A 16,233-nucleotide genomic window follows, 5' to 3' on the forward strand; every position below is an offset into this window, starting at 1 on the left:
CTACAGCCCTGAGCTGAACCAGCGATAATGTCACCCGCAGCCGGACAGGCAATCAAAGTTTGATTAGTGGCTCATGCGTTGATGAAGAAGGCAATTTGTAGCGTAGGGCTCTAATATCTATCTATCTATCTATCTCTCTCTCTCTCTCTCTCTCTATATATATATATATATATATATATATATATATATATATATATATATATATATATATATATATATACTGAAAAGCCCAACAAATCACACATTGCATATGTGGAGCCTACAGAATTATTTATATGATAATGTAATAAAGAAACTATCCTTGACATAAATGATGGTACCCTTACCTTAATATTTGATTGTACAACCGTTTGATTTAATCAGTGCAGTCAAACGTTCAATGTCAAGAAGCATTTGGTTTGAGTTGTGCTTTTTTGAGACTGCATGTTTCTAATATGATTTTGATCAGGACGATTCAGAATATTCATATTTGTTTGTGTTCTTAGTCATTTTGGCGTATTTTTAGCTGTGTGTTTTGGGGCATCATCTGGTTGGAGGACCCTTAACCTGTGGCTGAAGCAAAACTTTATGAGACTGAGGAGTACATTTCGCTCCAGAATGACTTGATAGTTTTAACACAACTTCAGACATGACGGGAGCCTCCCCATTTCCAAATTTGCTTCCAGTGTATTCCAAATTTTGCCATAATCCAGAAAGAAAATTCCAACTCCAGAGAGCAGAATTGAAACAGACAAAATCGTCCGGTCCATGATACTCCGTCTGTCTGGAGTGGCAGGCTCGCTTCTTCCCAATCTTCTCATCTAGGAAATGTAATTGATTGCATCAAGAGATTGTGTAAGAATGTAATGTAATACTGTATGTCCTGTAATGTAGTATTCATGTGATGGATGTGTGCCTGTGAGGTGGGTGGCCTAGTGAGTAATCTCAGGAGCTGGATTCGGTTTATTCATTGCGATCATATTCACGTGAGTTGTGTCCTACGGCAACTGGTTGCGAGGATACTCACTTATATTTTTTCTGTTTGACTGTTTATTCCATCCTCTGGAGGGCCCAAAGTCCAGAGGCAGCTTTGACTCTCCTTGTCCACATGTGAGGACATTGCAGCACCTTAAATGCACTTCCCTCAACTCGTGGTGTATCTGAAGCCCATCAGTTGGGTTTTGTGAGTCTTCACTGCTGTATTTTTTTGTACTCTGGTTAAAATCCAAATTAAAGTGTGGTACATTAGGTGAATTCAACTACAGTGTATGGATGCATTCTGCAAGATGGGAGTAGGTGATTGAAGTTATGTAAATCATTTTTATAGACCTTAACGATTTATACTCTTTAAAAGTATAATGAACTTTTATTAGTCCCTTCTGGAAATCGCCACTTTTTTTTTAATTCCGCTCTCTCACATTTACAATAACTCACTACTGCATAGCCACCATCATTAAGATGAGATTTTTCAGGTTGGAGCCCGTCTGTGTTGGCCTGGCTCCCAGCCAATAATTCACTCTGATGCCATTATGTCAATGTTTATTGGTAGTGGCCAAGTGATTTTATCTTGAGTGGCAGATAGTTTGGAGTAGGAGTGGCAGCTAAGATATTAAAAACGACATGGCTTCATCATTTATGTGATTTATTGTTTATTGGCATGTGTGTGTTTGTACGTGTGTTTATACCGGCCAATGATGATTCTGGACCATTTTTGCTGTCTCTGCAGTGATAGTATGTCTACACTATCACCAGGGTCAGTCAAGTTACTTCCAAAATGTAATATATTACATATTACAAGTTACTTGCATGTGAAAGTAATAAGTTCCTTTACCATGTTGCGGTCTTTTTAGTATAACACAGTTAAACATGATTAAGTCATTTGTTTATATTTTTTTAAATTGGGGATTAATTTATTTAATAATGACTTTGATACTTCGAAGGGAAAATGACAAATTTTCTACTCTACTGTAGTTGGTAAGGTTAACTCGTAATGAAGATATTTAACCACATAGTGTGGGATATAATGTTAAATATTTCAACTCTACCTTTGATCTATATTGCTCTAAAATTTTTTTCAAAATAACGATTGGAACTTATTTGGTGTCCAGTAGATAAATGATCCCAGGCAGTAAACCATAAATGTTATTATCAACATACTTAAATTAATTTACACACAAAAATAGTGCTGGATGACGTATAATTGACAATTCTAACAAAAGAGATAAATTGATTGAAAAGGCATGTAAAATAAAAACAAAAATATTGTATCTATTGATAAAGTCAAAACTGACCCGACTACATTTTTTTTCATTAATATATATAATAATTGAAAGTTCAGTTATTTGTAATTCTTTCCTACATGAAGACAAAAGAGGTTATTTAACAAAAATATGGAATTAATTAACAAGCTCATCAAACTCGCATTTAATGGTGCGTATTGTAGTTTGTCCGATTGCATGTGGCGTAGCGCGACGGCATCGGCCACCTAACAATTTGCATTTTGATTGCCAGCAGCCACATCTGAAAAGCATAATGACTCATATCATCGCGGTTTATTCGCTACTTTTTACTTCGGTTTATTCCTGCATGTATTTTTAGTATATGTTTTGTATTTGATTTTATGAAATCATGACTGTGATAATAATAATAACTTCTCAGCCATTAAGATGGCAGGGTGTTGTTTAAATGCAAACAAACCTCTTCAAAGAGAATTCAAATGATCAATCCGGTTATTCTTGCTCTATTGCATATAGTGAGGCAAAAAAAAGCTGACATAAGCTGTTATATTACAAGTAACTGGCTAAATGTAATCTGTTACTCTGACTCGTTACTTTTTGTAACATGTTACCCCCAACATTGACTAACACTGTATGCAGTATAAATGTTTACCTTCACTTTTACCTATGGCAAATGGTATACCCAAAATGACCAATAAATATGAATAATTTTGACTCCCAAGCTTGATAGAACACTGTCTATTTCCAAGTCAAAGGCTGCAGGTTCCATCAGGCTTCCTGGCGTTAATACTGATTATCTTTCTCTTCCTTGACATCTTCATGCTTTGTTGCTTCACAGGCATGTACTTGGAAACAGAGAGGCCATTATGTCAGCATGATAATTATGAGTGAGAACATGTGGGGGCAAGGTGTCAAGTATGATGAATTGAGAATAGATTCTAAGTCTTGGAGTAGTAATTTATAATTTACTGACTTTGATAGGACTGAGTCAACATTGAGCTCTTTGTTGCCAGTTGGGCCTCCTCAATAGTCAGTATTCACAATGTTACATGAACATTAACCACATCAGTATCCGTTTTCCGGACTCATTTTCAGGGAGGTTTGCATTTAATAAATTGGGCTCATATTGAATTTCTGTTGATAAGGATCGTAGCCAACTCATTCAGCAGTCGATGAATTAAATTACTGTTTTTATTTTCTCATGCAAAAGCTGGCAGCATTGTGAAGGTTTCATTTGGTTTTACAATGTCTTGACATTACAACAATCCTTAAGAAATGCCAAACCACCGAAACTTTTTGTCAATGTTCTGGTCACGCACAGATCGGTGCATCGTTTTCCAGACTGAGATATCTGCAAGTGATGCTCCACATTTAAAGGGAATGAGAGGCGTCACATTTGATTGGCAGTGAACTGAGTTGGTTGTGTTCACAACCACAACGGCGCAAACCGGGCTATTTTAAATGCGTCGGCGCTATTTTAAATGCACATACGTGAAATTATCAGCGCGCCATGACGGAGTAGAATTGAGTCTCGGATCATTCTCGTCTATACCAGATTGAATTTTACTCAATATCTGTCGTATGGAATGTAACTCGTTTTAGTTCTGTGTAGCCATCCAATCAGCTCGGAGACAAGGACAAAATATTAATTTAAAATTTTGTCGATAGGCACTAGAGCACATCTATGGAATGAGACACAGACATTGTGTTAACACCGCTGACATATGCTGTTCCACAACAAAACTAAAAAAATACAACACAACTTTCAAAACTAAATGCCTTTATTTTTGCATGATTAATAAAACAATCTTTTCAATCAGTATCAGTCACAAATACATTACAAAAAAAATAGTTAACACATTAATTTAAGTACTGTTAAACATCTATCACTGAGCCCTTCCCTTTGATAGATGGAACCACACATAAAATACTAGTAAGTTAAAACATATGGCTTTTGATGTGCTTTGTCAAGGTGTCCATAAATTTTAAATTCAGGGATTGGAATCTTGTAAAGCACAAGATGATTTATTGAAAGAGACGAATGAGGATCTTTAGATTATACGACCTCTGAGGACTCTGGTGATCATGGGTCTCCTGTTAAACCAGAAGAGGTTTAAAAGTGCTCACACAAATCCTGAACAGAATTTTGAATTTGATGGGAACTCGTGGTACCATCATATCCTTTATAAAGCCATAGTTTGTTAAATCTTAACAACAAAAATAATACAAATATAACAAGACAATTTGGATGGTTTACAACCAACAATATGTTAATTTTCATTGAATAATTAGTATTTATAACTGTACATCTGGCCACTCCAACTTTGAAGGGGGAAACACCTGTTTGTTACATTTGCATGTTCTGAGTTCCTAAATAATAATAATAATAGAAAATAAAGTTCATTCACTGCTACTTTTGTGAAGATCGTCCTTCGGTGTCCCGTGCCGTACCAAAGACGTCACTTCAATGTTTGGTTGCCTTGGCAATCAGACTGTGGTATAAAATAAAACATAGAAAAGAATCAGACTGTGGTTAAGGGGTGGAGGGAAAACATGAAAATGTTTTATTTCACACGGTACACAGACATTATATTGATACAATCTTGCAGCCCAGGTGAATCACAACATTGTTGCAAGTTTGGCAGGACAAACGTAATCATGTCATGGCTCTTGTTACACAAGAAGGGCAGCGACGGCTTCTTGGGGCATGAGGTAGGAGCAGCCTCGCCAATGTGACAGCTATTCATTTATTTATCTATTCGTTTTTATTATGCGAAGCAAAATATGCAAATAAAACTCTGAGGGGTAAAAAAAACCCTCAGAGCCAAAGAAATATATTTGAGAAGTACATGATTAAAGAGTGATGTCATCAGCATACGCCCAGGCCCCAAAAGTCTCGTAAACCGATAACATTTAGTACAGACACCAGCTGCTTCCTGACAATTAACAAACTTTAGCATAGCTAAATGTCCAAAATATAACCAGCTGAGGTTCATGTATACGTTCATGCTCTTGCCCGCTTTAGCCTGTGTAAGTGGAGAATCGATCGGCACGGTATTTTTGACTTTGTGGAGGTGATCCCATGAGCTGAATGACATAGACGCTGAAACCGGAAAAAAATAACAAGCCAAGCTCCAAAAAGGGGGCGTGCCAATTTGTCGTCACTAAATCCAAATTATTGTGCAGATCGCTTTTATACTTTCACAGATTGCAGATAAGGCCTTGCTGGCCCTGACCACTCAACACTTCTGTTTGAGTTGAGTCGAAAATATTATTATGTGACACGTATTGACTTGCTTCAAGTTAATTGGTGTAAGAAAACAGTCTGGATCACAAATTGAGGGTCGTCTGTATGTCAGAAATCAGTGTAAGGCACCGTTGCTGTCCACTACATCAGTTAAAGATTAGATTAGCCTACATACTGTTACCTTTCATCCACGTCAACTCATCTAACCCTAAACAAAATATTGCAAACCACCAGCAGATTCATTGGTATGGGCAGATTGTTTGGGATTGTGTGCATTTTCAAGGTGTCACTCAGACTTCAGGATTGCCAGTGACCTTTCCAGGTTCTGCCACAAGAAGGATGTTGGACGTGGCGAACGACTGCCGGGTGTCAGGCAGCTCATCCATCAAGTCCACCAGTGCTGCCCGAGTGAGCATGAGAATGTACTGAATCGCTCGCCGGCGAGCAATTTCCTCAGAGATGCAAACTCTGCAAGTATTTAGCTATCTATATTTATTTATATTTTATTTATTAATGTACTTATTTATCTCAGTATTATTTAAGTATTTATTTGTATTTATTTATATCATTCTCTTGCACATATCATGAAGATGACCACATGCTCAATCGCCCAAAATGGTGCTGTTAAAAAAAATTAATACTCTTAATCAATTGACAAGTTGTCTGAGAGGAATAATCTTAAACATTTTTATTATTGTGGTTGATGTAGAAGTGCTGTGCGTCATACTGATCCAACCCTTCACTCTCTGTGTGCCCTCATTAAAGTTACGGATTAGATGGAGGCTATCCCAGCTATTCACACCTATGGACAATTGGTCTTCAATTAATTTGCTTGTTTTTGGAGCGCGTATAAAGCCGCCATAGTCAGAGAAAGCGTGCAAGGATTGGCACAACATGCAAACTATGCGCAGAGCTGGAGTTTGATTCAACAATTTAAGCCCTTGCCTAATGATAACCATCAGGCAGCAACACTGTGTTGCCCAATAATACAATACAAGTACAGCAATAAGTAAGGTTACATTAATAGCTACAGGCAGGACAGCAGCCTACTGGTTAGTTCATCTACTCAATTTTGAGGTTCGAGGCTCAAATATCAGCTCAGCTGTGATAGGCTCTAGCGTCCAAAACAAATTCAAGCGGTACAGAAAATGGATGGAACTAGAAAGTCTTTGACGGTATGCATAACAAAGCTGTCTTGTTTGGGGGGCTGTTTCAGAGTTATTCGTTATCTTTGACATCTTGCTAAAGGTCTTTATAAATGTAACTAACTAGTAGCTACACTCTTTTTTAACTCTAATTCAATTAAATTTGCATATCGGACTCCAATTTGTTCAGGAGCGCCCTTGATTAATCGCACAATGCGATGAGAGAAAACGCCTTCCAAATTCTTGCAACCTCCAGGTAGCGCTGTTCCGACGCGTGAGTGAAACAGATGGTGTGAGATAGAAGCAACGGGTGCAGCGTCACACTAATTCTCACCCCCTAGGCTACATTCCTTGTTTTATTCTCCAAAGTAGAACGTTATTGATACAACATATTTGATCCGCAAACCAGCAGGTTACCTCATGTAAGGGAACAGACTCTCTCTCTCTCTCTCTCTCTCTCTCTCTCTCTCGCTCTCTCTCTCTCTCGCTCTCTCTCTCGCTCTCTCTTTGTCTACGGCATCCCTCCAGCCCCGAAGAAGAAGAAGGGGAGGGGGAGAAGAGGAGGTGCGGGGTGTACCTGACACCTACAGCCGCTCGTCGTTGTTCCTCGTCCGCAAAAATACAGCAGGCTATATTCTGCTTATCCTTCCAATAGTTCCACTACAGGAGCACATCGCCGGTTGAACGGCCACCGCACTGTGGTCACTATACGACAAGTACTATTTGAAGAACTCCTGAGCCGTCCACAAATGCAGTTTCTCCCCGGCGGATTTTCTTGGACTAGGTTTGAGAAGATGCTTGTTCTGGTGCTCTCTTTGCTGCCGTGTCTGACCGGGGCAGCTGGGCCTGCACCGGACAGGAGCTGCGCCGACCTGCGCCAGTTCTACACCGGGAAGGGCTTCACGCTGGCCGGAGTCCCTCAAACGGAGACCTCCGGTGAGTTTCTGCACCGGAATCACTCTCTCAAAAAATTGACCCGATATTAATTTAGGTTTAAGTGAGACTGATTACTTCTGGAAAGGATTAAAATTTGTTATTCTGCTGATTTTTTTATTGTCCTAAAAGATTGCGCTGTTCGTGAACTGTAAATAGTTGATTTCACTTTATACTTGTGGAATAGCGTAATCTCATTTTGTATGTCTTTGACAAGATGCCCCGGGTTGCACCCGGTGCACACGTTATAATATTAATTATATATTATTGCGATATAGTTTTGAAGGTAGGAATAACATGTCATGTGGCAAAAAATAATCCATTATTGAGCCTTTTTGTGTTTTTACCTCAAAAGCAAATTGTAATTTTTAAAACTGAAAAAATAAGATACATTCCCTTCTTATAAATCAATTGGAGAAGCATGAGTATGTAAATGTCCAATGTCCCCATGTGTGCGAGTGTGTATGTACGCATGGTGCTAAAGTGATCTCTGACTGTGGCATGATCTCGAACTGTATTTGATGCTTATCTGTGTGACCACTAATTATATACAAACAACAAATTTGGTCTGAACAAGAGGCGGTGGTTATACTGGGGCTATCATTGTTTTCCATCATTTGTTTCTATTCTCTAATCACCCAGGCAATTACTCTGCATGTCTGATAATCAATCAGACTGAGAATTGATTGGTCAGCTTGTCAGTCAACCAGACATTACACACCCGAGTCATAGTTTACACATTTAGAACTGTTTGAACTGCGACAAGAGAACAGATAGGTGGGGTTTTCCTTGAAGACAATCATCTGGCGGCCTGCATCTTTTCTCATTTAAAGGTGGACAGCGGCAACGACCTGGAAATAAGGAGACAAAAGACTGTGGTGTGCTTGTGTGCAAGCTTTCTAATGCAGAAGGTCATTCACATATATGTCTTGTGTGGTGGGACATGAAACAGTTTGTGTGCGTGGGTGGTTAATGTTGAACAAGATACCAACACAGACAAGAGGGAGGCATAGAAATGCAGTTAGAACGAGTAGTTCATGGGCAGACGGAGGAAGGAGGGAAGGAGACTGGAGGATTGGCAGAGGGATGGACAAAGAGGGAGGGAACAGCGAGAGAGAGAGAGATAAAGAGAGAGAAAGTGGAAAAAAAGTGAGTCACTCAAGGTCTCAGTGGATGCTTCAGGGATGGCCATGGAAGAGTCCAGATACAGCTCACTTCCTTTTTCTCCATTAAAAACTCATCTTTTATTGACAGATGAAGAACACAATGCCATAGTCCCTTGGTCCATGATCCGCTCTAGTTATTTGAGCAAGACTTCTGCCTACATACAAAATAATTGAAGCTGACAAGCAGAATGATAGTGACGGGCGGTAGAATCCTCCAAAGGATTGGCTACTCATTTTTTTGTAAACGCACGGACTGTAGTTGTTGTGCTCGGGGAGCAACAGACTCATCTCTGTGTCTGGGACACTTAAAAAAAATTGGTTGACCGTGGACGCCTGATACAAACAATATTTGATTCAACTGGCTGTGGCGGACATGTCGGAAGTTTGAAGGAATCTAGTGTCCAGACTTTTTATATTCTATATGACAATGTTTTAATGTTGGATATAATTTAGCTGTACAATTCAGTGGCATACGACAGGCTTACATACTAACTGTACACTCTCTGACTGCCGGAATCCCCCTCATTTTCATTTTATCTTATAACGGCAACTGTTGTTGATCAGATTGATAGAATGATTGCAAGCCTTAATAAGATAAGCAATAGGTCGGTAGTAGGGATGTAAAAATAAATCAAAAAGCAATATAATATTCATTTAAATTGCTTAAAATATTCATCAATGTAAAAATTAAAAGAATCTATTCGCAGCACCATGTTAACCATAACCGCTATCTCATGTCTCTGCTCTAAACAAACTGCATACGCCCATTGCGTATATTACTTGATTTGATACGAAGGCTGCAAAGATTGGTATTCGGCGCTGTGTTTTCCTCAGAAAACTGTTTTGTGTGCCGCTGGCTGTTTGCATGTCTGAAATCCACATGCGCATTCGTGGTAATCTGGGCCATTCTTGACATAAAACACAAGCATTGTGGGTAATTTGAGTTTCACGGTGAACTTGTATTAGCATTAGCAACTGAGTTAGCAACTTGTTCGTAAATTGAGGACTTTCTGTATTTGTTATAGTATTTATTGGTTTCATAGTATTAGGGCAACTCAGCATCCCGAATAGTTATTGGTTCCATTTTAACAGCACTAAACATTTTCATGCTTGCACTCGGACAGACGGAAAGGACCGTTTTGTCACTGGAACGGAATACCCATCTCTGCAAAAGTTGCCCTGGCCGAAAGGCCATCTTTTATGGATCACAGTGCATGATCTGCATTTACGCAGGGGTGGCTCTGTTAACGTGCAGAATTAGCATAATTTAAAAATGTTGCAACCATACTAGCCATTAAACACTAGAGGAAATAAAAATCAAGACTTGCTAGTTTTTAACATTAGTTTTCCAAACCAAATTAAAAGAGAGAATGTCTGTGAAATACACATTTTGCCAGAGGACAAAAGTGCTTCATGCAGGCAAGCGGCCCTCCCGGACTGGAGTTTGACACCCCTGCTCTATATTGTCTTGAGTGTGATTGGATGGCGACCAGTTCTGGGTGTACTTCTTTCCTGTCGATGTGATAGGTTGCAGCACAACTGCAATTGTAGTGAAAATAAGCGGGCCAGAGAATGAATGGATGGATATTTATGTACACTTGTCTCTTTTAGTAATTTATTGTATTAGGTGTCCATTTCAATATAACAGGGCTCACCAACAAGAACCAGATGTTGTGAGTAACTTGAAACTTGTCAAATATTTCTGAGTGGCACATGCCAGTGTGATTCATTGCAATGACAGTACCAATAATTTAAGATATCTTTTTGTTTAACTTATGGAGAATATTTTTTTGAAAAAATTTGATACAGTATGTGCCAATTGTCGATAGCGCTGAGAGAGTTCTTCTTATATTAAGTTTAATTAATTAAGAGAACTTAGTGTTAAAATTTTGAGTAGAAAAGAAAATAATTAAATGAGCGAGTACAGTATGTCTTATATGTGGTTTCAAGTCCAATAAATATAAAGTCAAATAGAGTACCCGTGTATGCAGTAATTGTCATAATTTACCCAACACAATTAGTGACCAACTAACAGTAATAGCATGGAACTATCAGAATTCTGCCCTGCGGCTGTGGAAAAGGTTATTTGTTTATTAAACTTAGGTAGTGCAGATTTTGGAAAATTGCATAGCATATTTTGTCTTTGTCTTCTGAGTTCTTTAACCTCCCGTGTCGTCCAAATGTGAAGTACGACATAACTGGAAATGGGCCGGAGCTACGACTTTACATAAAGATGGTGATTGACACAACTTCAATAATTATGGACCCATTTCAATTCATAATAGTATAGTAAAAATATTTGAACTATCACAGTACTTCAACCTATTATCGGGATTTCAAAGAGGCTTTAGACCAGGCGTGGGCAAATTATGGCCCGGGGGCCACATGTCGCCCGTTAAACGTTTTAATCCGGCCCACCGCACTGGAAAAAAATTAAATGAATAAACCTTGTTAAAAAAAATTATTTTCTAAATAATGCGGTGTGTCAAAGGCAGATATTTTGTTGTCATGTTTTTGTTCATTTTCATTTAAAATTAAATGTATTTTTTTCTCTGATGACATGAGGTTACCAAAACACTCCATCCATCTGCTCCTGGTCTGGCCCCTCTACCAAATTTTAGAACCCATTGTGGCCCACCAATCAAAAAGTTTGCCCACCCCTGCTTTAGACCAAACTTTGCCACACCTACTGCCTAAGTCAAATTCTGTGGCGGGCTGTGAATTTCACACCTTGGCCTTCAGTGATGTCCTCCTTAGTCCGACTTGTATAAATATCCCTCATAATAACATCATTTATGACACCGCGGCTGGAGTAGTAATAAAAATAAATAATAAATAAATAATTAAACAAAAAACAATCGAGGTTGGTGTTATATGACGAAATATTCAAGAGTTGAACCTATAATAACAATTTCAATGCACTTAGGTAAAGTTATGATTACTAAATACAAAGTTACAAATTTATCGGACTGACAAACACAGCTGGAATCAAGAGCCAGTTAATGTGGAAACCAGTTCAAGTGTAAGACGATAGCGCCCACATCACGCTAAAATAACCAATTCTCGACCCAGCTGCTATAATCACGGTAAAATAGCCAATTCACGGCTGGTCCAGAATCACCGGTCACGGCAAAATAACTGCCTACTTGTAATTTATACTTGTTGGACTACAAAGGTCCGCAGCTCATTGAAATGCAGCTGTGGTGCGTAAAATTTGTTATTCCTTTTTATTTTGGACCTTTAAAATGTTTTCACATGAAAATGACCTTTAGCACTCAAGTGCATGGAGTCCTGAATTCATTTAAAAATATGTGTGCACATGTATGTTTGCAAGGTGCATTGTTGAAAGGTCACTGCTTAGTAAATCATGCTGTGATTTTTTCTTTAAAGTACTAATAATGAATCTATTTGGTGTATGTGTTGTGTTAGTTGTTGAATCTTGCTGTTGTTAAAAAAAAGAGTCTTTTATTTACAACGTGATTGATCCATGATATTTTACCATTCTTCAATGCAGAGGATGTCTTTGAGGGTGGAAAGATAATTGCGCTTTGTATATTGTAGGCATTGAAAAAAAACAAGGTAACAAGTGCTGGGAATAAACAGTCGATCAACTCTGTAGCGTCAACCACGAAAATTGGTTGAGACAAAAAAAAAAGCACTTGAAACCTTTTTAATAATTAGAAGAAAAAAAAAAAAATTGCACCAGCCGGAATGAATGTTTTGCTTACAGCCACAAACCTACAATAACATCTTGCCAAGGGTTTGCGATCCCTCAAAAGGTAGAAAAATAAAATTTTATGTATTACTGCAAAGCAGAGCTAGCTTAGCTTGGGCAATCTAACACGAGAATTGTACAAATAGCTGGAATCTTTCTCTGTGCATTCCTGCTGCTCGAGGCAACGGCAACACAACTTTAACTTTGTGTTTTGAACGAATAAACCTTGAACTAAATTAACCTACGTCACAGCACGCTCCACTACATTAAGGGTGCCACGCGTCTTCCACTTAATTGTCGTGACTGCTCGGTGCGTGTTAAAGCCTCTCAAGCTAACTAAGCTTAGCATAGCATCTTGCCTGCGCTAAGCGCAGTGCTGTGAGTGAAAGGTTGCGTGATTATTGTGGAATATGTCAACAAAAACTAAAGGGCAGCCCAGCGTTCCAGTTGGGTCTTTTGTTGCGTTATTACAAATTGGGTTGTGTGTATTGTTGTTTGTGGTTAGACGACATGCTCTGAGCAATGCTTTTGCAGAACAATGCTCTTTCAAAGATTTGACGGTGTTTTTGATTTATAATAAAAGGTGAGACAAACAACAGACATCTGAAGGCATACCCTTGAGAGACGTTACATCTGTGAATCCTTAGTTCTCGCTTCCACAAAGGACCTTGGGAACAACAGACTTGCATGGATGACAGCCAATTGTGGGGTACACAAAGACGAACAACCATTCACACTCACAATCACATCTTGGGACAATCCAGAATGATTCATTAACCTACCATGCATGTTTTTGGAATGTGGGAGGAAACCGGAGTACCCACAGAAAACCCACGCAGGCACGCCACACAGGAAGGCTGGAGAAGGAAATCTCAATACTGTGAGGCGGGCGTGCTAGTCGCTGCTAGGTAGAGCCATAATAATAAAAAATAGAATGTGAATAAGAGATGAATGTGGTATGCATGCTGTATACTCATGTCTTAAGAATTCTTGTCTTCTCATTCCCTACTCACATAGCCATTGTCCCACAGGTTTTAATGCCATATGAATGGAAGTCATCATCTTTCCTGCTGTCTGCCACTTTGTCTTTGTGCCTGCAAGCACATTTTACTCACACATTGTAGTCTTCACCTGGCCATCGGTGAAGTTGAGCTCATCCTTTTTGTGTGTGGTCTGTGTTTAAAAGTCTGTGAAAGCCAATACCTTCCAAAAAGTTTCATTTGCAAATGTATTATCTTGCAGAGAAGCACACACCCATGAGATCAAATGACCCGCGGCAACAAAATGAAACCATTTTGTTTTCTGCTTACTGAGAATTGGACTGGGGATTGCAATGGTAGGTTTTAGTTTATTGGATTTTGGTTTTATGTCGAAACACAAAAGATAATTTGCATTGTAATTTCAATGAGCATTTGAAATAATATTAATTATTTTACCACTATTAATAAATGTCTGGTAACAAGTGCAATCAGACTCAACAAAGCCTGACAACGAGACAGCCTGAATTTTTTTTATTGTGATCACTTGCACTTCAACAACTGGAAATAGTTGGCCTCGCTCCCTCAGAGCAACAATTTAGTAATGAATTACCTTGTGAAAATAAACGTTTGGCTTGCCAAAACTATCCAATATGATCAAAATCTGAAAACGATCAACTCAAATTTTATTGACTACCTGTCTGAATGCCTCATAATGACATTTAATATGCCCATTGGCAGCACGCATGCCTGCATTTCACACTAGAATTTAGAGTGCAACCAGCGTGAGAAACAAACTGAGAGAAGGAGGAGCTCGATAAAAACAGGGGAGCTTAAGTCAAAAAATAAATAGGAAATTGGCAAGTGGAGATTCTGATTAACTGGTAACTTTCGTGAGTCATCAGCCGCATTAGCTGGTGTTCTTAAAAGTTCATTTAGAAGCCTGTGCACATGGGTATAGTTTTCTTTCTTTTGGTAATTACATAGACGAGGGGGTGAGCACAGCCTGCATGTTTCCCGATCAATGGAAGCGGCTCTCCTTATTCCCTTTAAAATCAGTGCAGGAGAGCCGCACGTTCTAAGTAGCAGAAGCATAAAGACTGTATCTCTCTCAGCGGCAAAAGTTCGCAAATGTTTTTTGCCAGGGTTCGTTAAGGTTATCCGACTCCTACACACTCACACACACGCACACACACACACCGATCGCAAGTTCAGATTTCCTTTTCTGCTTTACCTGGACCAGCAAGTTTTATGTGTGTCATATGGTCAAGCCTGTTGGACAGTCCTCAAGATTAGAGAGACGAGCTGGCAAGCAAAAAAAGTGTGCGCTTTTCGTGACATGATAATTCCTCTGTCAGCTATACTCCCGTAAAATTGTTCTGTTTTGTTGGAAATAAACGTGAATTTACTGACGAACGACACTCCCACTATCCTTGGATGGCAGTGTGTTCTTTTAAAAGTCAGTATAAGACTGGCCTTGGTTGTGAAATATTAGGTATGTATGTAACCAATATATCAGAAACATTAAATATACAAATATGATATACATACGTAGATATATTTTTAATTATTTGTCATTTGGGTCATAATTATACTTTACAATAAAATCGTTATCTTAAAGACCCAGTGTGAAGTATGTTCGGATTAAATCTTTATGTGTCACAAGTGAAGTAATTACACTTAAGACAAATGATAAAGCATGAAAAAATACTTTATCTGGTATATTTGACAAAATAGTTGTTGCCGAGCGACAAACACAGAAGTGTGACGTCATTCCTAGACAACCCTAGGTAAGCTCACCATTGAAAATGTATTTAGCCAGTCAGAAATTGACCCACTAAGCGAAATCTCAATCGCATCTGAAGGGATCCAGGTATTTGGAGAGTTGGAGGAAGAGGAGCTTGTTGGAATTATGTTTGTTGGCCCATATATGTACGAACCAGATGTTCAGGAGACCAAGCATATTGTGTGGTTGTCAAATCAGCCACCGGTAGTAAAATTAACACGGGTAGGACTTTTTGGCAGAACACCGACTATGGAGTAGAGACCAGACTCATCGGGAGTGGAAGAAGGGTATGTAGGCTGGGGTTATTAGCTTTGCGTTATTGTTTTAAATACTTTCATACTTATGTCACCGGTGGCATACATCGGACTCGAAGGTAGAGCGTGCAACGCAGTTACCTTCAGTCACATCTTGTCGTTTTAAGTTCGTTATATCCACTGCTTCTGGACATTCTATTTTCGCGGAAGAGTTGTTTTCACCGGTGTCTCCCCCATGTTCATGCCATTCTTGTGATCGCGAAGTTTCCTAATTTCAGTTTTGTTTGAGCACATCTATTGTTTGTTGGTTGTGTCAAGTTGCGGTTAGCAAAGTCTAAAAGACTAGGATCTAAAACGTCGGAGATTACAACCTTACACAAAAAATAATAATTTTAAACTGCTTATTATATGTTATCATCACATTATAAGGGACATTTATAAAAAATTTTTGCATTTATATATATTCACTGGGGTGGCAGTTGGGGTAGAAAATCTGCGGGAGTAGTTGCCCCCCCTTTTTTGCAAACCTCTACAAACTATAATTATATGCTTTGCACTATGAGAAGACTTGAACTTGGTCCCGCGCCAACCCCCTTTTTCATTGTAAGAAACCAGATGAATGAAACATTATTCATTATAATGTGAAAATTACATGGCACATTGAATCACCTGCTCCATAAAGGTAGAACAAAGCTTGTTGATGTATGTGATTGCTGATAACCAATTGCTGATTTCATTACCTCACTATAGTAACACGTAATCACATTACGATGAATATGAGAACCACCCTGACT

The 16,233-nt window shown here is 38.8% G+C and overlaps 1 protein-coding gene across 1 annotated transcript in view; it reads left to right on the top strand.

The window, feature by feature from the left end:
* The first annotated feature begins 6,967 nt into the window (after positions 1-6,967).
* gpc1a (glypican 1a) overlaps positions 6,968-16,233 on the top strand; it is a 36,961-nt gene continuing 27,695 nt past the window's right edge. Inside the window, exon 1 of the mRNA XM_088314014.1 lies at positions 6,968-7,544. Within this exon, the coding sequence (XP_088170140.1) occupies positions 7,358-7,544 (187 nt within the window). The 5' untranslated portion in view covers positions 6,968-7,357. The remainder of the gene's footprint in view (positions 7,545-16,233) is intronic.

Source organism: Idiotropiscis lumnitzeri, chromosome 13 (genome assembly GCF_059441095.1).
Source record: "Idiotropiscis lumnitzeri isolate Australia: NSW breed Sydney's pygmy pipehorse chromosome 13, RoL_Ilum_1.0, whole genome shotgun sequence".
NCBI lineage: Eukaryota > Metazoa > Chordata > Actinopteri > Syngnathiformes > Syngnathidae > Idiotropiscis > Idiotropiscis lumnitzeri.